Source organism: Triticum aestivum, chromosome 2D, assembly GCF_018294505.1.
Source record: "Triticum aestivum cultivar Chinese Spring chromosome 2D, IWGSC CS RefSeq v2.1, whole genome shotgun sequence".
Classification (NCBI taxonomy): Eukaryota; Viridiplantae; Streptophyta; class Magnoliopsida; order Poales; family Poaceae; genus Triticum; species Triticum aestivum.
The window spans coordinates 9,901,726-9,927,117 of record NC_057799.1 but is presented as its reverse complement, the minus strand read 5'-3'; the positions used below and the strand labels follow the sequence as shown (position 1 = coordinate 9,927,117).

General features: G+C 43.3%; 1 protein-coding gene and 1 pseudogene across 1 annotated transcript; one reads left to right on the top strand and one right to left on the bottom strand.

Moving 5' to 3' along the window:
* The first annotated feature begins 10,670 nt into the window (after positions 1 to 10,670).
* On the top strand, positions 10,671 to 12,146 carry LOC123048212 (uncharacterized). The gene has a single exon (XM_044471361.1). The coding sequence runs from the start codon at positions 10,671 to 10,673 to the stop codon at positions 12,144 to 12,146; it is 1,476 nt and encodes a 491-aa protein (XP_044327296.1).
* An 8,376-nt stretch (positions 12,147 to 20,522) lies between these two features.
* LOC123055461 (4-hydroxyphenylacetaldehyde oxime monooxygenase-like) lies at positions 20,523 to 24,543 on the bottom strand (annotated as a pseudogene).
* Positions 24,544 to 25,392: the final 849 nt, after the last annotated feature.

Sequence of the window (25,392 nt, the reverse complement as noted above, 5' to 3'; positions counted from 1 at the left end):
AGTGTGCAAGCTCCAGCGATCCATTTATGGACTGGTGCAAGCTTCTCGGAGTTGGAATATATGCTTTGATAGTGTGATCAAAGCATATGATTTTATACGGACTTTTGGAGAAGCCTGTATTTACAAGAAAGTGAGTGGGAGCTCTGTAGCATTTCTAATCTTATATGTGGATGACATATTGTTGATTGGAAATAATACAAAATTTCTGGATAGCATAAAAGGATACTTGAATAAGAATTTTTCAATGAAAGACCTCGATGAAGCTGCTTATATATTGGGCATTAAGATCTATAGAGATAGATCAAGACGCTTAATTGGACTTTCACAAAGCACATACCTTGATAAAGTTTTGAAGAAGTTCAAAATGGATCAGTCAAAGAAAGCGTTCTTGCATGTGTTACTAGGTGTGAAGTTGAGTCACACTCAATGCCTGACCACTTCAGAAGATAAAGAGAAAATGAAAGTCATTCCCTATGCCTCAGCCATAGGTTCTATCATGTATGCAATGTTGTGTACCAGACCTGATGTGTGCCTTGCTATATGTTTAGGAGGGAGGTACCAAAGTAATCCAAGAGTGGATCACTGGACAGCGGTCAAGAATATCCTGAAATACCTGACAAGGACTAAGGATATATTTTTCGTTTATGGAGGTGAGAAAGAGCTTGTCGTAAATGGTTACGTCGATGCAAGCTTTGACACTGATCCGGATGACTCTAAGTCACAAACCGAATACGTATTTATATTGAATGGTGGAGCTGTAAGTTGGTGCAGTTCCAAGCAGAGCGTCGTTCCAGGATCTACGTGTGAAACGGAGTACATAGCTGCTTGAAAAGCAACAAATGAAGGAGTCTGGATGAAGGAGTTCATATCTGATCTAGGTGTAATACCTAGTGCACCGGGTCCAATGAAAATATGTTGTGACAATACTGGAGCAATTGCCTTGGCGAAGGAATCCAGATTTCACAAGAGAACCAAACACATCAAGAGATGCTTCAATTCCATCCGCGATCAAGTCAAGGAGGGAGATATAGAGATTTGCAAGATACATATGGATCTAAATGTTGCAGACCTGTTGACTAAATCTCTTCCACGAGGAAAACATGATCAACACCAAGACTTCATGGGTGTTAGAATCATTACTATGTAATCTAGATTATTGACTCCAGTGCAAGTGGGAGACTGAAGGAAATATGCCCTAGAGGCAATAATGAAGTTGTTATTCATATTTCCTTATATCATGATAAATGTTTATTATTCATGCTAGAATTGTATTAACCGGAAACTTAGTACATGTGTGAATACATAGACAAAACAGAGTGTCCCTAGTATGCCTCTACTTGACTAGCTCGTTAATCAAAGATGGTTAAGTTTTCTGACCATAGACATGTGTTGTCATTTGATGAACGGGATCACATCATTAGAGAATGATGTGATGGACAAGACCCATCCGTTAGCTTAGCATAATGATCATTAAGTTCTATTGCTATTGCTTTCTTCATAACTTATACATATTCCTCGCACTATGAGATTATGCAACTCCCGAATACCGGAGGAACACCTTATGTGCTATCAAACGTCACAATGTAACTGGGTGATTATAAAGATGCTCTACAGGTGTCTCCGAAGGTGTTTGTTGGGTTGGCATAGATCGAGATTATGATTTGTCACTCCGAGTATTGGAGAGGTATCTCTGGGCCCTCTCGGTAATGCACATCACTATAAGCCTTGCAAGCAATGTGACTAATGAGTTAGTTGTGGGATGATGCATTACGAAACGAGTAAAGAGACTTGCCGGTAACGAGATTGAACTAGGTATGATGATACCGACGATCGAATCTCGGGCAAGTAACATGCCGATGACAAAGTGAATAACGCATGTTGTTATTGCGGTTTGACCGATAAAGATCTTCGTAGAATATGTAGGAACCAATATGAACATCCAGGTTCCGCTATTGGTTATTGACCGGAGATGTGTCTCGGTCATGTCTACATAATTCTCGAACCCGTAGGGTCCGTACTCTTAACGTTCGATGACGATTTGTATTATGAGTTATGTGTTTTAGTGACCGAAGTTTGTTCGGAGTCCCGGATGAGATCACGGACATGACGAGGAGTCTCGAAATGGTCGAGAGGTAAAGATTCATATATTGGAAGGTCGTATTCGGACATCGTAATGGTTTCGAGTGGTTCGGGTATTTTATCGGAGTATCGAGGGGTTACCGGGACCCCCCGGGGAAAGTATTGGGCCTTATGGGCCATAGGGGAGAGAGGGGGCAGCCCACAAGGGGGTGGCGCGAGCCCCCCCCCCCCCAAGGGGAGTCCGAATAGGACAAGGGAAGGGGGCGCGGCCCCCCTTTCCCTCTCCCTCTCCTCTCCTTCCCCATTTCTCCCTCCGTAAGAAGGAAGAGAGGGGGGGCGAATAGGACTAGGAGTCCTAGTCGGCTCCCCCCTATGACGCACCCCTTGGCCGGCCTCCTCCCTCTCCTCCTTTATATACGGGGGCAGGGGGCACCCCATAGCAGATCAATTATTCTCTTAGCCGTTTGTGGTGCCCCCTCCACAGTTTACTCCTCTAGTCATAGCGTCGTAGTGCTTAGATGAAGCCCTGCGCGGATCAGATTACCATCACCGTCACCACGCCGTCGTGCTGACGGAACTCTCCCTCGACCCTCTGCTGGATCAAGAGTTCGAGGGACATCATCGAGCTGAACGTGTGCTGAACACGGAGGTGCCGTACGTTCGGTTCTAAGATCGGTTGGATCGTGAAGACGTTCGACTACATCAACCTCGTTAAACTAACGCTTCCGCTTTCGGTCTACGAGGGTACGTGGACACACTCTCCCCCTCTCGTTGCTATGCATCTCCTAGATAGATCTCGCATGAGCGTAGGATTTTTTTTTAAATTGCATGCTACGTTCCCCAACAAACACCGTCACCAACACGGGGTAGATCTGGCCGAGGCCAGCAACTCGAGCCCGACTAGGCCTTCAGGCACTCGAAGGCCACCATGTCCATGGCCTCACTCACGCTCACACGGTCGTTGTGCTATGTGACTAGCGCTAGCCCATCTTAAATCGCGACTGCCTCGCACCACAGCCTATGCCGGCGCCGTGCCCGTGGAGCCATGTCCGCATGGACACCCAAGGCCGAACCCACCTCAGCACCATGGGCCGTCCACTCCACAACCGCACTCGCACGTGATGAAGTAACCAAAATATGGTATATGGTACTGTACTTATTCGCAAAAAAAGGTTACTATACTGATCATAGATATGCTAGTACGAGTTCTACAGTTGTTTTGTACTTACACGCATATACCAGTTTATCTATGGAACAAAATATTTGAGCATACATATGCATGCACAACATCCATTGAACATCTCTAAAACATGGGTGAACTGATTACTTTTTTACACAATGCACTATGGGCAAAATGGTATTGTCACCTCACACTTAACACTGTTAGTACCTAAAATGGACGGAGGTATCATATAAGACACAAAATTTACTTTAGGTGTCAAATATGGAAGAAAATTTATTTTGGGCCAAATAAGGAAGCAAAATTTAACATAGGGCCAAGTAAGGAATTCTCTCCCCATTTTTAGCCCATTGCGGAGATCAACGTCACACCAAACCGAAACTTTGAAGAATGCACAAGATGCAACAGTTCTGATTTCCATGCTTTAGTCCATGGATATTTAAATACTGGTCCATTTTCTCCCCATTTTTAGTCCATGGATATTTAAATACTGGTCCATTTTCCATGCTTTCCTGGTGATCCATGGATACTTAAACACTTAAATACTACACTTTTTTGATAACCACCAATATCATCTCACACCATTTTATGAATCCTGATCGATATACCGAGGTGAGAAAACTGGCCTGAGGTAAGAAAAGAATGTTTGCTGGAATGTGGGCACTGAAACTTCTAAACATTTAGAACACCCTCTAAAAATTTCAAGCTGGGCACAACAGGACAAACCTTTCATTTGCTTCGCTACCGGCACTCAAGGTTCACTGACTGATCACGAATTCAGATTTGACCAAGCGTATCTAACATCACAATTCTACTCGTCGTTATTATTTCCTTGTTTTCTTTATTTAGCTTTTTAATCGCAATTCAACTAGTCGTGTATGAACATAAGCCTGATCAAACCAAAAAACCAAATGCATGCTCACTTGACCACACTTTCGGGATTAGGTTTTGAAGAACCAAAAAGGAGTGATATGGTGCAATTTCCTGTTTGTAAAATGAAGGATATCTGTATTATTTGCATGAGAGCCACCACACAATTGTAGCTTCTCAACCTAATGAAGGACAACTGTAGTGCGAGTTCGAACAGATCTACATGTGCGCGCGAATTCACAGTTCCGTGAGCAAAATAGCAAAAAATGGTACTGTGATCACCCATGGCCAAGAACATGTTAGAAATTTAAAACTGAGTTCAATTCAAGACCACCTTGACATGGACTTATGGTAAAACATGAACATGCAGACACACCCGTAAGTAGCATAGTGATTGCACCAGAGCTATTCCCAGACCAGATTACATGGAGGAAAAGAAGAAATAAGCCTGGCATGTCTTTCCCGGAAGGAGCGCACTTCTGCTAACAACGACATTCAATAATGATAAAATAGACTGTACAAGGCGGTCGCGAGAATCCAGGCTCTGCGGTGCCACTGCTGAGCTGCTCAGCACTGAAGTCGTTGCTTGGAAATCGACATCAGGTCAAGCAACACTTTTACTATTGTGGAGATGAATATCAGGTCAAGCCTGAACTCTGCAAAATCCAGAAGATGTGACAATTTCGGGTTGAAGACTGAACTAGCACAAATAGACCATACAATCAGGTTCTGAAGAAACCAAAAGAATTGTACAAACAAACAGGTTGCATCTGCCCTGCGAGATTAATGAAGTATTGAGCTCTGATTCTCATCATCACTGGCCAAGATTAAAAAAGTAGCACATCTTTTCCTTGAGTGATGAGTGAACATATATTTTCATGCTACGAAAAAAAATGAACCTACTTACAGTGAATATTGAAAATATATACCAGTCAATATTCTCATACTGCTCGAATAGTTGGCTTGTCCTTGTCACATATTAGTGCATTTAGACAAGTATCCATGTGTCGCCACCCAATTGTCGCTGTCAACTGCTTATAAATCCCTGTATATACTTTTCTTTGCAAAGAGTCTGCAAGACTTGTTTGGCAGAGCCACTTTATTTGTCCATAGACTGTTGCCTACCAAGTTTGTCGATGGTCCAAGTTGCATCTGATGAAAATTCTTCTCCATTACCATAGTGGAGATCAACATCACGTCAAACCTGACCTTTGAAGAATGCGCAAAGTGCAAGTTTTTTTTTAATGAAACTCTGAAGTAGCACAAAGGAGAAAATGACAAATATCCTTGTGTCACCCACCCACTCGTCACAGTCATAAGTCATCCATGGAGACTTTTATATTTCGTGAAGATTCTCTGCAAGCCTTGGCAGATGCCAGCCTATAAATTTGTCAATAAGTAGACCAGTTGATTACCTAATTAATTCCCGCCATGGAGGTTGCCTTGTCTGCAGTTGCAGGTGAACTAGTGAGCCGTTTCATCTCCTTCCTGCTAAACAAGTACCATTCTAGCCGTCTACACTCGCAGGAGAAGGTGATGGAGAGGTTGCAGCATCTCCTGATGAGAGTTTGCACCATCGTCGAGGAGGCCGACACCCGGTACATAAACAACTCCGGGATGATGATGCAGCTCAAGATGCTCTCACAGGCCATGTACCGAGCTCTCCAAGACGGTGCAAGCTCTGACGAGGTTAGCAGCAACGACTCATCTACCTGGAGCTTGTATTTAGCCAAGCGTTCTCGAACAACTAATAAGGCCACGCACCTTGAGTTGCATTGTGCCTTGGAAAGCTTGGAAATTGTTGTTGCTAACATGGCAGAATTTGTTATCCTTCTGGGTGGATGCGAGCGCATGTCTCGTAGGCCATACGATATTTATCTTTACATAGACAACTTCATGTTTGGCCGGCATGCTGAAAAGCAAAAGCTCTTGAGCTTCTTGCTGCATCTCGACCCTCTTGGTGATGATGCACTGGCAGTTCTTCCGCTCATAGGTGGTGCAACAACTGGGAAGAAAACTTTGGTTGCTCATGTGTGCGGCGATGAAAGGGTTCGCGGGCGCTTCTCCTCTATATTGCACTTGAAAGGAGACAACCTTTTAAGAATACTTGACCACAGAAGGACTATGAAAGGGATGATGTTGATCGTTATTGAGTTTGTTTCTGATGTAGATGATGATGACTGGGAAAGGTTTCACTCATTTCTCATGCGAATTGGAAGAGGAAGCAAGATCATCATTGTAAGTAGAATTAAAAGTTTAGCCCGGTTTGGATCGGTGAAGCCGATATTCTTAAGTGCTCTATCTCATGATGAGTTGAGGTACCTTTTCAAGATAATGGCATTCGGAAGCGTAGACCCGACAGAACATCCACGGCTCCTTCAGCTCGCAGATGAATTTGCCAAGGTGTTGCATAGTATGCAATCTTCACTTGTCGAAATAACTGTGTTTGCAGATGCGTTAAGGAGGAGTCTGCATGTTCAATCTTGGTGTTGCATATTGGACAAGGGGAGAAGGTTCTTTAAAAGGAACCTCTCCATGTATGGTATGCAGCCAAGAATAGCGCTCCTAGAACAAGGCCATCCAGTGGACATAACGGATGTTACTTCGCATCCACACAGCATGGCACCTTATACAATGAATACTTCAGTCGAGAAACCGCCAAGTGTGACTGCTGCGGAACTTCTAACAGATCCTAGTGTTAGACCAAAAGGAGACTTCATTCTCATTTTATGGGAATCAAGGATACCCCCGCATGAATCATTTGTTTATTTCGTTACAAGTCGTGCTCAGGATAAACATCAAGGTAGCACCTTGGCAGGGAGGAAGCGACGAGGAGTGCCGGTCTAATTTTGTTTCAGAACTCTTGTAATGTAAATCTTGTTGTATTTTTTTAATTCAGAATAAACGGATGTGTTCATGTATACCAGTGAAGTAATAAATTCACTAATGATTTCAGTTAACGTACCATAAACTTGTACATTTTATCAGATCCAGCAATCCACCACCTGCTCTTTTTAGATAGCGAACCAACGGCATCATCCAATGTGACAGTACCGACTACCACTCCTTACTATCACTAGCGAGTGAACTCTAAGTAAAGTGACTTACTAATTATATGTTGTGCTGTTGCGTGGATGTGGAATGCACGAAAACTTGGATCAGGTCAGATTACAGTTGCAACTGCAGGATAAGATTGGATTAAGAAGTCTGCTAGGCGCCGGCATCCTTTCCAGGCTGAAAGCAGAAAATTCTGATAAAATTTCAGAAACTGTCGGAACGAGCATCTGATGATAATGATTTAAGTTTGAGGTGTATATGGTGTGGATATTTGCAGTAATATCAACAGCCTCCTGACCTGTCGGAACGAACATCCTAGCACTCGTCCAGAAGCCAAGAAACAGGGGGGGACAAAAACAATTTCTTGTAGGAAGACAGCTGCTAGTTTGGAATAGCAAACAAAACCAAGTTGTCGATCGTCTAAAACTGACCAGAACCGAAGGGTGGAACCAGAAAATACAGTACATTCAGCTGTCTAGCTAGACCTGAAACAAGAAGGAAATCATAAGCTTTATTTTTCTGAAGGAAACTGCTTGCTATGTCGACTTGAATAATAAACACTTAAACAGTGATGGCAATGCGCTCTGTTACAGTATCCCATAACACTAGCTATAGCACATTCAAGACCTGACAATATTGGAGGTCACTTCCGTGTGAAATCCACGCGAAAAAACTAACAGAAAAAGCGTCTAATATGGGCTGTTACTAAATTCAGTCCAAAGCCTGTTTCAGCACTGAAAAGAGGACCCGTTTGAGCCCACCAAATTATGAGTCTGGTTGCTATACGGACCACTCCATCTGAACGCAGCCAGCGTCCGGCTACGACACGACAGAGGCGGCGGACAGTGTCGCCTGCTGTCAGGAAACCCCCCCAAAGCATATCGACAGGTAATGGCCATTGACAAGGGTTTCTGTGGAGTTTGTTTTCTTTGGTAATAAATGAATCATTGTCTGCTGTCTTCAGTCCAACAGTACTTGTTGTCGCTTAGTCTGAATTTTATTACGAAGAATATAACAGCACAAAATCCCCATTGACATGCCTACCTAGGAGCAATGGTTAAGTGGTCAAATTGTACTATATATTTGTGCAGGTTTTTATTGTAATGATTTGTGATAAAAAAAACTATGAAATCCAAAATAAATAGACGCAGCTCTGAAGGTCTGGGCTGTGAGCACATGTATCTCTATATTAGTTGAGCTCACTAATTTTACTCAAAGAGTAAACACTTAAACTTCCTCACCACCCACTTCCACCGTCGTGGCGGGGAGAAGTACTTGCTAGCGAGTACCTGGTGAGCTTGTGGCCGAGCACCTTCATGCAAAGCGACAGCCGGCGAGATCAGTGCACCGTTGTTGGCCTTGGCGGCGAGCAGCAGGGGGATGCTGCAGAACCAACAGGAGTGAGAATATATCAATGGACAAGTTACATATCTTGAGAAAGATTACTCAAGTAGGGCGTTCTGGATATCAGATACTCCTACTAACTTCAAGTATATTATGCTGCGTAAATTCAAGGAAATGTTTTTTGTGGGTCAAAAATCAAGGAAATGTACATCAATTGTACGAGAGTATAGCAGTACACAATGCTATCCGCTTTTTCTCGACTTATTACTTGTGCCCAAGAATTCAAGCTTCGGTGAGGAAAATGGAAAAAGGAAAGAACAGCAACAACGGGCTAGAAATTTAGAACAGAATTATAATTCAAGATTAGTTTGACACAAGCTTGAAGGAAACTCAACTTCCTTTACCGAAAAAGGGTTTCCCCCTGCTTTGTATTCCAAAGCAACCAACACCGAGTACAGATAACGCTGTGGCGAGCAGCACAACACACCAAAAGACAAAAAGAAGAAACAAATGCCAACCACGGCAGCTTGGCAAAGCGCGGATGACCCGCCACCGCGGCGCCCACCGGAAACAAAACACCACCAACCGAGGCTCCGATCCGCCGCGTACCAAGCAGCACCTCCAAGAAGGGATGCGACGCCGACGACGCTGCTGCCCGGACGAGTCCTCAGGTTTCCCCGGGCACACGGAGGGAGGTGGGGGTTGGATACCACCGACACCCTCCAGGGAGGAATGGTGGCACCCGCAGGTGTCACCGCGTCGGGGCCGAAGCCGGCAGGGATTTCTCTCGCATTCCAACCCCAACCGCCCAACCGAGCGGAACCGACCCGCCAAAACCGTCGCCCATCACCATGCGCCAACGCAGTAACGCCGCCACCCACGCCGCCTCGCTACGAACACCACCACGAGGCCAAGAGAACCGGAGAGAAAGTCACCACGACGGGAGCAGCAACATCGACGCCGAGCGGGAGGGAACCACCTCCACCGCCGTCGTGCGGGAGGCCCGTGCCTCCGGCACCGTCGCGGTTGCCGTCCGGACGCGGCCGCGGGGCATGCCGGGCCACCCCTGGCCCAGCCAGGCCCAAAGCGGGCCCGTTAAGCCCCGCCGGTCGCGATGCAGCAGGCCGGCGTCACCGCCGCCGTCACCCAGCCACGCGTCGCATCTCCCCCGCCTCCCAGAAGCCACACCGGAGCCATCCCCGCCGCCGGCCCGCCCAGGCCTAGATGGGACCCGAAGGGCCCAGATCTGGGCCGAGCGGACGACGCCAGATCCCGCCGCCGCGCCGCATGGAGCCCCGCCGCCATGCCAGACCGCCGCCGCCTAGATGCACCCCCCGGAGCCGCTCCGCCCGCGCCGGAGAGCAACCGGGAGGGGAAGGGCCAGGAGGCCGCCGCCACCAGCAGCCCCAGGGCCAAGCCGGCCGTCGGCGCCGGCGACGGCGGCGAGGAGGAAGAAGGGAGGGGGAGCCTGGAGGGAGGAGGCCCGACGCGCGGCCGGTCGCCCGGGGGGGGGGGGGGGGGGGGGCGACGCGGTCGCGAGAGAGAAAGGGGGGGATGGCTGGTAAATTTCAACTCAACTTCCTTTATGGTGGAGCATGAACAGAGACACCCCAGGTAGTATACAGGTAAGCCTGCAAAAGATATTCATCATCACTGACGTATGGAGTTGGGATTCTCATCATCACTGACAAAGGTAGAAAGGGGGCATATTGTGTCCTTGCCAACGAGTTGTGTCATGATTCTCCACTGAAATTCAGCTAGAAAAGCCCAAACAATTTCCACGGTCAAACTTTGCTAGAGTGGGTGGATGATATTCCTCGTGTGTAAAATGTAAAAGGAAGCCCCAAGAAAGACAAATGCACAAATAATTAAATATACATTTTGCTATCGAACCACGATTAACTTGGACCTATTGTGAGTATAAAAATAGTGGTCGATTTTTTCATGTGCCTTGGACAAGTTGGCTTGTCTTTGTCACGTGTTTGGTTTGGGCCGTTCAGAAAGTATCAGTGTCACCAACCCACTACTCCAGTCAAATATTTAGTCATCCCTGGAGACTTCTTTATGTTTGCCAAGAGTGTTTGCAAGACTTGGAAGAGAGCAGTCTAGTTGATTTCTCCAGAGAGATCGACCATAAGCCATGGAGATTGTCAAATCTGCAGTTGTTGGCGAACTTGTGAGCCGGTTCATCTCCTTCCTGATGAACAAGTACCACTCCAACAGCCATGCACAATCAGAGAAGGTGGTGGAGAGGTTGCAGCGCCTCCTGATGAGACTCAGCACAGTCGTTGAGGAGGCAGATGCGCGGTACATAACCAACTCTGTGATGCAGTTGCAGCTCAAGATGCTCTCGGAGGCCATGTATGGAGGATACAGTGTGCTGGACACCTTGCGGTACCGAACCATCCAAGACAGTGCAGGCTTCCATGAGGTTAGCATTTACGACTCATCTTGCAGCAACTTGTATTTAGACATTCCCCTCAAGCGTTCTCGAACAACTGAGAAGAATGACAAGACCATGCGCCTTGAGTCTCATGGTTCCTTGGAAAGCTTAGAAGTCGTAGTTGCTAACATGACAGAATTTGTTATGCTTCTGGATGGATGTGAACGCATGTCTCGTAGACCATACGATGTGTATCTTTACACTGAAAATTTCATGTTCGGCCGGCACGCTGAGAAGCAAAAACTCTTGAGCTTCTTGTTGCAGCACAACAACCCTCCTGGTGATCATGCACCGGCCGTTCTTCCAATCATAGGAGGTGCTGCAATTGGAAAGAAGACATTGGTTGCTCATGTGTGCAGCGACGAAAGGGTTCGCTCGCGCTTCTCCTCTATTTTGCACTTGAATGGAGACAGCCTTTTGAAGATACTTGACCATGACAGGACCATGGAAGGGATGATCTTGGTAGTTATTGAGTTTGCTTCTGATGTGGGTGACGATGATTGGAAAAAGTTACACTCACTTCTCATAACAATGGGCAGAGGAATCAAGATCATCATTGTAAGTAAACTTAAACGATTAGCCCGGTTTAGATCGGTGAAACCGATTTTCCTAAGTATTCTATCTTACGATGAGTTGAGGTATCTTTTCAAGACACTTGCATTTGGAAGCGTAGACCCGGCGGAACACCCGCGACTAGTACAAATAGCAGATCAATTTGCCAAGGTATTGCACAATGCGCAAGCTTCACTTGTCACAATAAATAAGGTCGCAGATGTATTGAGAAGGAACCTCGATGCTCAGTTTTGGCGTTGCATATTGGACAAGGGGATAAAAATGGCTAAAAGAAACCTCTCCATACATGGTGTGCACCCGAGAATTCTTATAGAACAAGGTCATCCAGTGGACATTAGTCACATGACAGACCTTGCTTCACATCCACTTAGCATGACACCTTATACAATTAATGCTTCAATCGAGAAACAACCAAGTGTGACATTTGGGGAACTTCTAACAGATCCTAGTGTTAGACCAAAAGGAGACTTCATTCTAATTTCATGGGAATCAAGGATACCCCCTCATAAATCATTTGTTCATTTTGTTACAAGTCATGCTCAGGATACACATGAAGCTAGTGCCGTGCCAGGGAGGAAGCGACGAGGAGTGCCAGTCTAATTTTGTTTCAGACTCGTGTAATGTAATTCCTATTGAATTTTATATTTTTATTTATTTAGAACAAACAGATGTTTTCAGGTATACCACTGAAGTAAATGTACTCATGATTTCAGTTAATGTGCCATAAATTTGTACTCTCTCCACGGCCCTTATTTTGGATCGGACGGGGTACATTTTATCAATCCAACAATCCACCACCTGTAGATAACGTACAAATCCACCACTCCTTACTATCACTAGCTAGTGAAGTCTTGAGTAAGGTGGCTTACTAATTATGTGTTGTGCTGCTGCGTGGAGGTGGATGCCACAAAAACTTAGATCATATGAGATTACAGTTGCAACTATAAGATAAGACTGGATTAAGAAGTCTGGTAGGCTCCAGCATCCTTCCCAGTCCCCCCCCCCCCCCCCCTCTTCCCACACACACACACACAAAAGCAGTGATATATTGATAAAAATTCGAAACAAGAGGCCTGCTTTGGTACACCCCCTCCACAAACTGTATAAGGGCAGTATGTGCATTTCATGAAACCGTATAGCCATCTGCATATGTGATACATACGAGGCATTGTACACTTTGCCACGTTTTTTATCAAACTTCAAAATATTTGCGCTAGCAACGTGAATCAAACTCAAGACCTCTTGGTACAAGAAGAACATGTGCCAATTTACTTTTTTTTTCTTCTACTTCAGTTCGCGGTTGGACCGGGCCATTGTTGAACCGGTCCTTTTATCACTATTTCTATTTCGTTTTTCTTTTTTGTTTCTTTCTTCTTTTTCAAAAAATTCTCACACTTATAAAATTATGTTCAAAACTTAAAAAATGTTCTCTTTTTAAAATTTTGTTTATAAAGTACAAATATTCACATTAAAAAAATTTGTACAGATATGTCAATTGATCTTTTGAATAAAAAATGCTCACATCAATATAATGAAATTTTTGAACATCTATTACATAGAAAAATTGTTTATTTATTGTTCGTTAAACAAAAATATTTGTTTATTTTTCGGTTAAATAGAAACATGCTCACATAAAAAACTTGAACACCTTTAAACTTTGTGAACATCTATTAAATATAAAAATTAAAATGAAAATATATCAATCAGCGATTGGTTTATCGTTCATTTTTTGTTTCCTTTTCATTCTTGTTGTTTTTTGTTTTCCCCTTTTTATTTTTCAAAAAATGCTCACATCAATATAATGGACACAAATTTTTAACATATACTAGCATGACCATGCCAAACATCCATGATAAATTTCATTGAGTTCTGATATTATATGCATATTCTAAGGTTTTCTTGATGAAAAAACCCAAAACACTTGCCGAATGTGACGCGGCATGCACTCGGTGTCCGAATTCCTACAAATTTTGCATGGAGGCCTGCCATGAGCATGCCCACAAGCTGGCAAAACTTGGTCTCATTTCATTCATATCATTTCTATCATTATCAATCAAGATGAACATTTTCTTACATCCGAATTATTTCTTGAAATTAGTTAACAATTTTGGAATTTCAAATTGCGTATGAAAATTTTATAAACATGACCACTATTTTCCAGAATTGCAAATAAATTCCTAAATATTGATGTTCTACACAAATTTCAAAACAAATACTTTTTATATTTATAAAAAAATTAAAACAAAAACATATTTTCAAATTTATGAACAAAAGTTTCAAAAATGGGAACATTTTTCTAATTCCTAGAATATTTTTTGAAAGTAACATTTTTTGGTATTGCAAAAATATTTCAAATGATAAAACAGGTTTTAAGATGAATAATAAAGTTCATAGAGCAAAACAAATGAAATCATCGAAAAAATCGTAAAAATAGAGTAGAAACAAATACACTCAGGCGTTGCCCAACCGGGAGCCAGGATCGTTTCCGGTGGCTGCGTACTGGGCCAGCCCAAACTTTCAAATTTGAAGAAATGTCATCAATTTTGAAAAAGAACGTTTATGAATTTGAAAACAAAGTTTATGAATTTAAATAATTTTCAGAAATTTAAATGGAAAAAATGTATTGAATTTGAAAGCAAAGATTTCGAATTTTAAAAATTGTTCTTGAATTAAATGGGAAAAAAGTTCGGATAGGGTGTTCGGGTTGGGCGGAAGCTCCTGTCTCAGAGTACCTTTTTTCGACACCATTGTAATAGACCAAAAAAATTTCTAGGACCTTGTATCACCATTCCAAGGCACCATGCGAAGTTTTTGTGATTTCGGGAGTTCTGTATTTTCAAATGATGTTCGTGCTTTCAAAATTTATTTGGAATTTAGAAAATAATCCCATATTCCAATTTTTCATGCACAAATACAAAAAATGTTTGCGGAAATTCAAAATAATTTGGTTTCATACTTTTGTTCATATTTTCCCTTTTTTTAAATGTCTATGTTCAAAATTTTGTTCGCTCTTTGTAAAATATGTTTGTGTTATGATATTTGAGCAATTTTGGAAGAAACAAACTGTTTTCTAACATATATAAATTCTTTTAAATCCATGGATTTGTACTTCATTAATAAAACTAAAAAATATGAACATTTTTTGAAAAGAAAAATAAACTAAAAAACGAATAGAGAAAATAAAAAAGAAATAGTGATAAAAGGGCCGATTCAACAGTGCGCCGGCCCAGCCGCGATCTCAAGTAGAAGAAAACGAAAAAAAAAGAAATAAGTATGCAAAAGCATTGGATGTCCTAGTTGGTTAGTGTGGTCCTCCTTAGATCAAGATGTCATGAGCTTAATTCACATTAAGTGGGCCGGCCCAGCCGCGATCTCAAGTAGAAGAAAACGAAAAAAAAAAGAAATAAGTACGCAAAAGCATTGGATGTCCTAGTTGGTTAGTGTGGTCCTCCTTAGATCAAGATGTCATGAGCTTAATTCACATTACCTGCACTATTTTTTTTAAAGAAAGTGAAAAACAGCTAAGGGCGCCACTTATCGGCACGGGTGGAAAGATTATCGTACCATTTATTATTAAGGGGTATAAAGAGATCTCAGCGGTGGATGCGTTTAGGGGTTGTACCGAAGAAAAAGTGAACAAACATTAATTACCAGGAACCGATTCCCGCAATCAACCTAGATAGGCACCTCCCCTCCCTCCCTCCTTGAACTTGACATTGGCGACCACCATTGGTCCACATGAGGTGCGGCTGGGAGGCCACGTGATGGGCGTCAGCACGGCATGCCTACGGCCCTAGGCAAGCACGAGGAGCCTCATGGTTTCCGTCATGGTGGTTTGGGGAAGAAGGGAGGTTCAGAAAGGATTCACTGCTGGTAGGCATTGACGACAGGGTCCCAGACATTAGTGACACATGAAGTTGGTTCACTATTCTCTCTGGGATGACAGGACGGCTTGTGATGTGCCACCGTGGATTCAGTTTTTGTCGATCGATCTAGATAAACTAAATTTCCTCCAGAATGTTAATGATTTAAATTTGAGGTATAGATGGTGTCGTTACTCGGAGTAACATCAACAACCACCTGACCTGTGGGAACAAGAATCCTAGCACTCGTCCTGAAACCAAGAAAAGCTTTCACAAATATATAGGCGGACAAAATCAATTTCATGTAGGCAGATTTGTTGTCACTCAAACTATTTTTGAATCACCACATGAGAATGGGTCCCTGGTGTGACAGGCGCGGAAACAAAATAATGGCTGTTGTTAAAGTTAACAGAGTTGATAGGTACTACTCCCTCCGTTCCTAAATATAAGCCTAAACGTTTTAGAGATACCAATACGGACTACATATGGACGTATATATACACATTTTAGAGTGTAGATTCACTTATTGCTCGGTATGTAGTCCATATTTAAATTGCTAAAAAAGCTTATACCACTCCCTCCTAAAATAAGTGTGTTAGCTTTAGTACAACTTTGGCGTGTTAACTTCAGTATAACTTTGCAGTAAAGTTAGTACAAAGTCAAGACATTAATTTTGGAACGGATGAAGTATTTAAGAATGGAGGGAGTACTATTCTCCAGCTGTGTGGCTGGAAAACCCACAGGTCTCTAAGCTTATCTTACTTGTCGAAAATGTAATCATTATGCAATTATGTCCTTCCTGTTAAGAAGCAAGCCGCGTCTACTCAGCTCCCCGTGCATAGGCACTAACCCCTCTTGGCCCTCCCACCACTCCCTACCGCTGCAACGGGACTTCTCCATGTTAGTCCATGCGCAGACGTTTCTTCTGTTTTATTTGAATTGCTTTTGTTCATTGGTTCTTTAAAAAAACAGGTGGTCCTCGCAGTTTTGTTGTTGTTGTTGTTGTTGTTTTGTTGTTGTATATCAACTTTCTATAGCAGGTTCTATAGGATGGCAATTTGACTCGCAATGTTGTATGACACAGTGTCACTAGTACAAAACAGGGCTTTCGTCACAGGGCAATTTTCACATTAGTCCCGGTTCAGTCACGAACCGGGACTAATGTGAGCATTGGTCCCGGTTCGTGCGGCTAAGACATTAGTCCCGGTTCACCTGGGCCCTTTAGTCCCGGTTGGTGCCACGAACCGGGACTAAAGGGTGCGATGCCCATTACTACCGGTTGGTGGCACCAACCGGGACTAAAGGTCTAACCTTTAGTCCCGGTTGGTGCCACCAACTGGTACTAATGGGCTTTGAGGCATTAGTACCGGTTCATGGCACGAACCGGTACTAAAGGGCCCATTTTCAACCTCTACCCCCATGTGGACCGCCTTTTCAGTTTTAAAAAAAACATAAGAAAATGATGGAAATGTCAAAAAAATAAAATAAAATAAGTTTCCCATGTGATATGTGGTCTAGTTGTTGGGAAAATTAACAAATATGAATTTCGACTTTATTTGCCATGTGAATTTACTCGAAAATAAGTTTCCCATGTGAATTTCGACCGTTCTTGTGGTCTAGTTTCCCATGTGATACGAACTCGGATGAAAATGTTTTTTATATGAAAAATCATCTACTCGAAAAGTTACATCCGAATTTAACCGGGAGAACCCCGTTAAACATTTTCAAAATCCTCAAAAACCTAACAGAAAAAAAGATACGGGGCTTTTAAGATCTGGAGAGGCAAAATAATTCAAAAAATTTCAAATTGTGGTCAAACTGTGGTCAAACAATGGTCAAACTAATTATTCTAGAATATTAGTGTTACTAAATAATTATTTCCGTTATTTTGAATTTTGGTCAAATCTGGTCAAACTCTGGTCAAACAGTGGTCAAACAGTGGTCAAACTAATTATTCCAGAAATATTAGTGTTACTAAATAATTATTGTTTTTTAAAACAATAGTTTCAAACTCAAACAGCGAAATGTGTCACTTCATGCTCAAACTAAATTCCTGAGGGTTAATAGAATTGACATCTTACTATTGTTAGGAAAACAACAAGTGCAGGCTTGGAAACGAGGGAGAATAGAACCCGAAAGTTAAGCGTGCTCAGGCTGGAGTAGTGAGAGGATGGGTGACCGTTCGGGAAGTTAGATGAGTGATGAGGGGTGGTGATTAGAGATTAGAGGTTAAAATAATTCAGAAATTTGAAAATAAAAAAAATTCGCAAAAAAAATTTCCAAAAAAAATATCATAAAATTGAGCAGTGATGAGGGGTGTTACCAACCGGGACTAAAGGTGGAGCTCCAGGCTGCGTCCACGTGGGCGGCCTTTAGTCCCGGTTCGTGTAAGAACCGGGACTAAAGGGGGGAGGCATTAGTAACGACCCTTTAGTCCCTGTTCAAAAACCGGGACTAAAGGCTCTTACCAACCGGGACAAAAGCCCCCTTTTCTACTAGTGTGTGTTGACCGACTGCAAAGCGACATGTTCAACAGTTAGGTGTAACGTAGATGATCTTTGTTGAGATGGATGTGTAGCCACACAAGACATATCGGATCTGGAATGATGATATATATGATAGAGTTGGGGTACCATCAATTCAAGAAAAACTTGTCCAACAACGTCTGAGGTGGTTTGGGCATATACAACGCAAGCCTCAAGAAGGTCCAATGCTTAGGGGATGGCTACAGGGTGTTGATAATGTCAAAAGGGGTCGGGGTAGACCAAACTTGACCTGGAAGAAGTTCGTAAAGGGACATCTGATGGACTGGAATATCACCAAAAACTAGCCATTAATAGGGGTGCGTAGAAGTTAGCTATCTGCGTGCTAGAACCATGAGTTATTTTCGAGATATTATGGGTTTCAGAGTTTCAGATGCAGGAGCTCTCTGACCTCTTAGAACAAGAAGCCTATCCCCTCTTGCCGCCTCTCCGGGGTGCGCCAGGGGCTAACCCTAGCGCCACCAAGAGCCGCAATCCATCACTTACTCCCCCTTCGTCGCTGTGGCTGGCATAGGCCACACTGGCGGTAGGCACCACATCATAGGGGCCTGGGCATTGGACGCGGCGGCGACCACTGGATCTACTGGGGCGGGGCCAGGGGAGGGCGCGCGCATCGGCCAGGGTGGCGTTCCTAGCCGTGCAGCGGCAACACTCGCCTCTATCTTCCACGGGAGCTCGCTTGCTTCCCTGGAGATGGTAGGTAGCCGTGTGCAGTGGATCTGGTCCAGACACCGAGATCCGCCATCGCTGTGGCCCATTGCTGACCGACGGCGTGTACAGGGGTTGGCGAGGAATGTTGGTTCCCTGTCGGTGTTCCGGCGGCTACGCGTGGTATCACGGTGTGGCTCAGCATGGATCCGGTCAATTATTGATTCGGAGTGGCGCAATTGCCGGTGAAAACCTCTTCGACTTTGGTCATGACCGACGATGGCAGTGTCTTGGGCGTCGTCTCCTTATCGAAGGCATCATCAGTTGCATTCGTCGCCACTTTGTTTCGCCTGCTCCGTGGGAAACCATAGATCCGGGTCACCGAGGTCGGATGATGGATTGATGGCGGTGCCTTCGGGGCCATTATCCCTCTTGGGGGCATCGTTATGGAGCAGGTGCTTGCTGGCGAGGACTTAAGTAGGAGAGATGTTCCATCTACCACATCGGCGGCGGCAGGTCTCGGCGACGTGGCGCATCCGAGGCTCAGCGGTGGACGCATGTTGATGGGTGTGCGTAGGAGGATGGGGCTGCCTGGCTTCGATGGCAGAAAGGCCCGGCAAGGTGAATACATTGATCCGACGGCAAAATGGTAATCAATACTAGAATTTGATAGGAGATGATTGTTAAAAATATCACCGAGCTACTAGTAATAGTATCTGTGGGAAATCAAGAATAATATGGTAGCCGGCAAACAAGAAGAAGATAACCGAGGAGCACGCACAAGAATGGAAAACTGAAGCGACTACGGTACTTGTTCATGGAAAGCAAAGACAGAACAACTTGCAGTTGATACAATACAACGCTGAGACGTCGCTGAAAACTTATCTCGGAGCAAGGGTGTGCATCTGTCATTATTGATGGGACAGAGAATAGGGTCTGTATGGCTTGGTTGTGAACGCTCATTAGCCATTCTGAGAAAAACACAAATGTAGGGAGCTTCTTCCCCAAAGGCCCAGTAGCCTAGCCGCCGCCTCCCGTACCTTCCTCAACCTCTCCTGCCCCACCGCTGTCGGAGGAAGCCGACGGGCAAAGCTCGCCTCGGCGGACGGCAGCGGCTAGGCGTGCTCCTCTCGTGGCGAGTGCGATGTCCCTGAACAGCACGCTTTCTCAGGGAGTGTGCGCAGACTCCGAGGTGGCAGCCTTCGACTGTTCCGGTGGCAGCTTTGCTCGCCGGGACGGTGAGATGGTCGGGTGCGATGGGCTATGGGGCGGCCCGACATGTTTGGGATTTGGGTTGCTGCGTCCAGATGGGCCGGCGGCGGCAGCCATTAGCCTGTTGCTTGGCGCACATACTTTTCAAATGTAGCGCCCCAACGCCCACCCACAGCCACCAAGTGACAAGAAAACTGGATAGGCACGGGTAAAAGAAACAGAGGCAAGTGTTCATTTTCAGAAAGCTTGAACATACAAGTAATTGGCAGACTTAAGAAGCAAAGTACCAAGTTCTTGAATCCCAAGGTCAGACCACATACCCAACTTGTCACTTAAAATGTTAGATACAAATACGCGTAGGTTAGACTTATACGGATATACTACATTAATTAACACAAGGAACATACAATCATCACACGGATGAAAAGCGACACATCCTAAGTTGTGTTTGGCATTTAGGTGGATTAACCTAATAATGCTTTAATTTTCCAACCAACTCTTGCTTATTTTTTTTCTTTGGCTAACACCGTATATTTTTTGCTTTTAGTACCATTTCCTGATAGCAGGTTGCGGAATACATTGAGCAGTGTAACAACCGCAAAGCATGGACGGGCAAACTTACTAATTGTAAACAAATGAACACAAAACAAATGACACATACAACAAAACATGAAGAAGTGACCAGTGATATTTCCAACCATTTGGTTTTATCACTGATATGCAGTGTACCTTGTCGGCACCAATATCAGTGGCGTCTTCTTTCGAATGGTCAGAGCGCCTTCCTCCTCCATGCTTAAATCCTCAATATTCATTCCAGGTGGAAGCTCCCAGTTGAAGCAGTAAAGCATGTTGGCCAGGATGAATTCTACATTGGCCACACCCACGTCCATTCCTGGGCAGATGCGGGCAAAAGCTCGAAATGTGCCCCATTGAAGTCTATATCTGTGTCCTCAAAACGTTCAGGGTAAAACTCCTCCGGGTCCTTCCAAACATTGGGATCCCTAGCAATAGCCCATGCATTTACGATAACCCTTGTCTTGGCTGGGATTTCGTATCCTGCAATCTGAATCTTCCATAAGGTCTCCCTTGGAACCAGCAAAGCCGCCGGGATACGCAGCCGTAGGGTCTCCTTGACAACCATTCTCAAGTAGTTTAGCTTGGACATGTCTTCGTATTGCACCCTCTCTTTCTTCCCTACCTCAGTTCTGATTTCTTCTTGTACCTTCTTGAGCACCCTTGGGTGCCTAATTAGCTCCGCCATTGCCCAGTTTATTGTTCTTGCACTAGTATCATTGCCAGCGACAAAAGTGTCCTGAAACATATGTATTCACGAGAGAAAAATATATTTGAGTACTAGTTGCACAAGAAGATGAACCAAATAATAATTCTTTTCTTTCCAAAAAGGATTCGTATGATGAATCTTCTACAACGAATGATATAATTATTATTACCATGAGGATAGCCTTGACATGATCCTTAATTAGTGATCTTATTGCGCTTCTTCCATAAGTCGATAAGTTCTTCCACTAGTGCCGATCCGCAATTGTCATCAAGTTTTTTTTCTGGTGGGGACTTCATTCACGTAATGCTCGATGACCTGTTCAAAGAATCCATCGAGCTTCTTAAAGATCCTTTGTCGGCGGGCCTTGATGCCCGTAACATGGTTAAAGAGGCATCCAGCGGCGTTGGCGAAGAAGTCCTCGGCAGAGAAGCTGCTCAGCATGTCCACGGCCTCGTTCATCACAGGGACCAATTGCCCCTTGAATTTCTCCGCAGCACGGTTTCCCCCAAAAACAAAAGAGCCAAAGATCCCATCCAACGTGGCAGAGATGTAGTCAGGAACCAGCACCGGTTTTGTCCCGATACTGGTGAGGTTCTTCACCAGCTTTTCTGCCTAATCATTGACATGTAGAAATTAATAGGAGTACCACAGTTATTCCCTATTAATTCTCAATAATTTCTTACCCATTGACTAATAATTTATGTTTAGTTCTCTACATGGCAAAAGCTCTAACTCTATGTACAGTACTGGCTAGTATTAATTCTGAAGAAAGCAACCGTACTTAACCATCAGATGTGAAAATCTGCAGCTTGGTTGAACATGAGATTAGTTTATTTTCCGCATTTAGTTGTCATAGTTTAAAACTATCTACCAAGGATGCATGTCTCACACACGAACTCTGTCAAATGGGCTCAAGGAACAAATGTAATCCATCGCACAACTATTAGGTAATTTTACTTAGGGACATGATACAAATGTAACTAACATGTGTCCCCTAGAAAAAATATAACACGTCACATCTTCAAAATTTTCTTTTATTTTGTATTAACAAAAGATTATAACAAAAGTTATAAACCATGAGTGGTTTGATTAAACTTTACGATCGAAATGTTGGAAGACTATAATTTTACTAACATATGTTTATAGTTGTCCTAAAAATAGACATATCCTTGAAAATTCTACGTTGGCAGTAGAGAAAAATTATCTAGTGCTGATAATTATGCCTAAAATAATCACACTCATAAATCTCCATAACTTTCCAGAGAGAAAAATAAGTTATCTTCAAAATTACACCAACATGTACCAGAGAAGATAGGTAATTAATTATATCGTTAACTAGTATATATCTATATTTGGGGATGGAAACAACCTCTAAAATTCGGCAGTACATGAAAATATATAATCATGGTCTTCATTTAAATTAATCACACATGATAGATCTTAATAATTTTCCTGCAAGAAAACCTTGATATAGCCATATACCATAAAGTATCAGTGACACTAAATCACTATAGAGACACCTGCACAAATCAAAACTCCTAGATCATCACGAATGCATGCCTCAGGTTAGAAGCAAATCTGTATCTCTCCTATTTAATTTCTCTCTATTATCTAGAGTATCATGTCATTTCATATTTTTTACTTTCATTTTTAACTCTAGAATATGAACAAGCAGAAGCAATCAATGAAATAAATTTCCACTTTAGATTTTCTTGGACATACTTTCATACAAGTAGAATCATATTTCTTCTGTGTCTCTTCAAGTACATATGTAAACAAATATCTACTATCAATGAGCATCTGTTTCTTAGCGGACTAAGAACTTGTATTGCTAAGTTTTTTCACATTTAGTATTTATCTAATAACTAATTGAGTACACATGCACAAGTCTGGGAGTAGCATATTTGTAGACCTAATGTTGCACAAAAGTATGTATTGTAAATAAATAAAAGCATATGGTCCATCTAAATAAACCACAAACACTTGCAGATTTAATGGACCCTTTTGATACCACATACGAACAATCGGATGGCTCACCATCTGAGTTATGTGTACTGAGTTAATATCATGTACTATGAATATGCTAACTTGGTATAAATAATCTAGTAGCAGACACATCATCACAATTTTGAAGGCACAAACTGATCTAACATCAATTACAATTGGTCCATCAATTAGTTTCAATCCAAACTTCTAGTATGCATTATCAATATACCAATGTACAAGGTTATTCTCAGCCGACAAAGTTTCTTATTAGCTGCTGTTGGTGTACATCCAAGACAGTTTTTATTGTAATAAACCGAAATTCTTGAATAATTATTTAGTAACACTAATACTTCTTGAATAAGTAGTTTGACCATATTTAACAAAAATTCCAAAAAAACCAAAATTTGAGCATAACTTTTTTTTCTTTTAGAATTTGAGGATTCTAAAAATTTGCAGACAGGCCGTAGGCTGTCAAAATCGGATGCGGATTTTCGTGCTGAACATTTTTTTCCTTGATATATTATAAGTTTTTTTCTGACATCGTATGCAAAAGTTATAGCCGTTTTACATTTTCCCTACACTTTTTGCAAAACATGTCCAAATTTAAGTTTTTAAATTTTCCTAACTTGTAGATGTAGTAACATAACTACATCTCGAAGGATTTTAATTTTTGAAGTTTTTATCATTTTCTTTTGCTTTTTACAAAACTGAAAAGGCGAGGGGGGGGAGGGGGGTAGAGTTTGAAAATGGGACCTTTAGTACCGGTTCGTGCCATGAACCGGTACTAATTCGAACCGGGACTAAAGGTCTAACGTTTAGTACCGGTTGGTGCCACGAACCGGTACTAATGGGCAGCGCACCCTTTAGTCCCGGTTCGTGGCACCAACCGGGACTAAAGGTCCCATTTAAACCGGGACCAATGCCTTAGTCACACGAACCGGGACCAATGCTTACATTAGTCCCGGCTCGTGACTGAACCGGGACTAATGTGAATATTGCCCTGTGACCAAAACCCTGTTTTCTACTAGTGAGCTCAAGGAGAAAAGCTTGCGCATCTCCTGGACGTACTCGCCATATGGGGAGAAGATGACGTCCTTGTAGCCATATGACAGCAACCGTGGCCCTGCCGAGGGGGACCGGCCGGAGCAGTCGACGTTGTGGGTCTTGAGAGCCTCGCGTGCGGCCTCCGGCGAGGACAGCACCACCGTCTGGACCATGCCCAACCACAGCATCATCACCGGCCCGTGCCGCTTTGAGAGCGCCAACAGGCTCCGGTGGGCCAGTGGGCCGATCTGGTGCAGGTTGCCCAGGACGGGCAGCTGCCAGGGCCCTGGTGGCAGCCTAATGCTACCGGACCTGTTCCGGCTCCTGTGTAGGAGGAAGAGCAGGGAAACGAGTGGGAGGATTACTAGCAGAAGCTGCCATTGTTGGGGTAGGAGCTCTAGAAGCTGAGAAGCCAGCATTGTTCTAAGCTTGCGTGATGTGTGGCTTTGGCTGAGGTCTCGGGTGGTTTAAATAGAAGGTTCCTAAGCCCATTCTTAGTTGGCGTTTTGAAGGACCTTTGTATCAGTTGGTCAAGTCATTTTAACCCCAATCTTTGAAAGAAAAGAAAAAACAATGGGTTGGAGAAGTAGAAGATGGCTTTACACACCCGTTAATGGAACCTGCCACAGTTCTGTTAAACAAAGAAACAAAAAAAGACAGTAGCTAGCAAAGTAGTTAGAGGGGAGCGTAGTACTAATAAAATGTTCAAGGACTTGTCACTTGTGCCGTCTTGATGTGATGATGCCCACATGCACAAGAAAACAAACAAACAACTAGTGTCGACTAAAACTGGCATTTTTAATTTGCACAATGCTTAAATCAAAGGTGCACATCTCAAAGAGGAAAAAAAACGAATGTAACAAATTCTTGCAAAGATGTTCAATGCTTAAAAGTTAACTCTTTAGGTACTATAAATTTTTCCTTACGAACACATATTTATTCAGCAAAATGGTTTTTAACTTTAGTTGATCCTGCTGGCATATAAAAAACTCAAATATTTGTGTGTATGTTTTTTTTGAAAAGGGGAATATATTCCGAAGATACCAATTACACCCAGCCTCTGCACCAACAAGATGTTACGAAGACATCTAGGATTCACACAGCCAAAGAAGAAAATAAAAAGAAAGGTCCCACCACAGCGATCGCCTTCTTAGCAGCAGCACACGTACCACCACGTAATACAACACACGAAAAACATAAAGGTCTCCAAAAGCAACGCCTCCAATAAGGGAACAGTGCACAAGCACTGTCGTTGCCCGATCCAACAT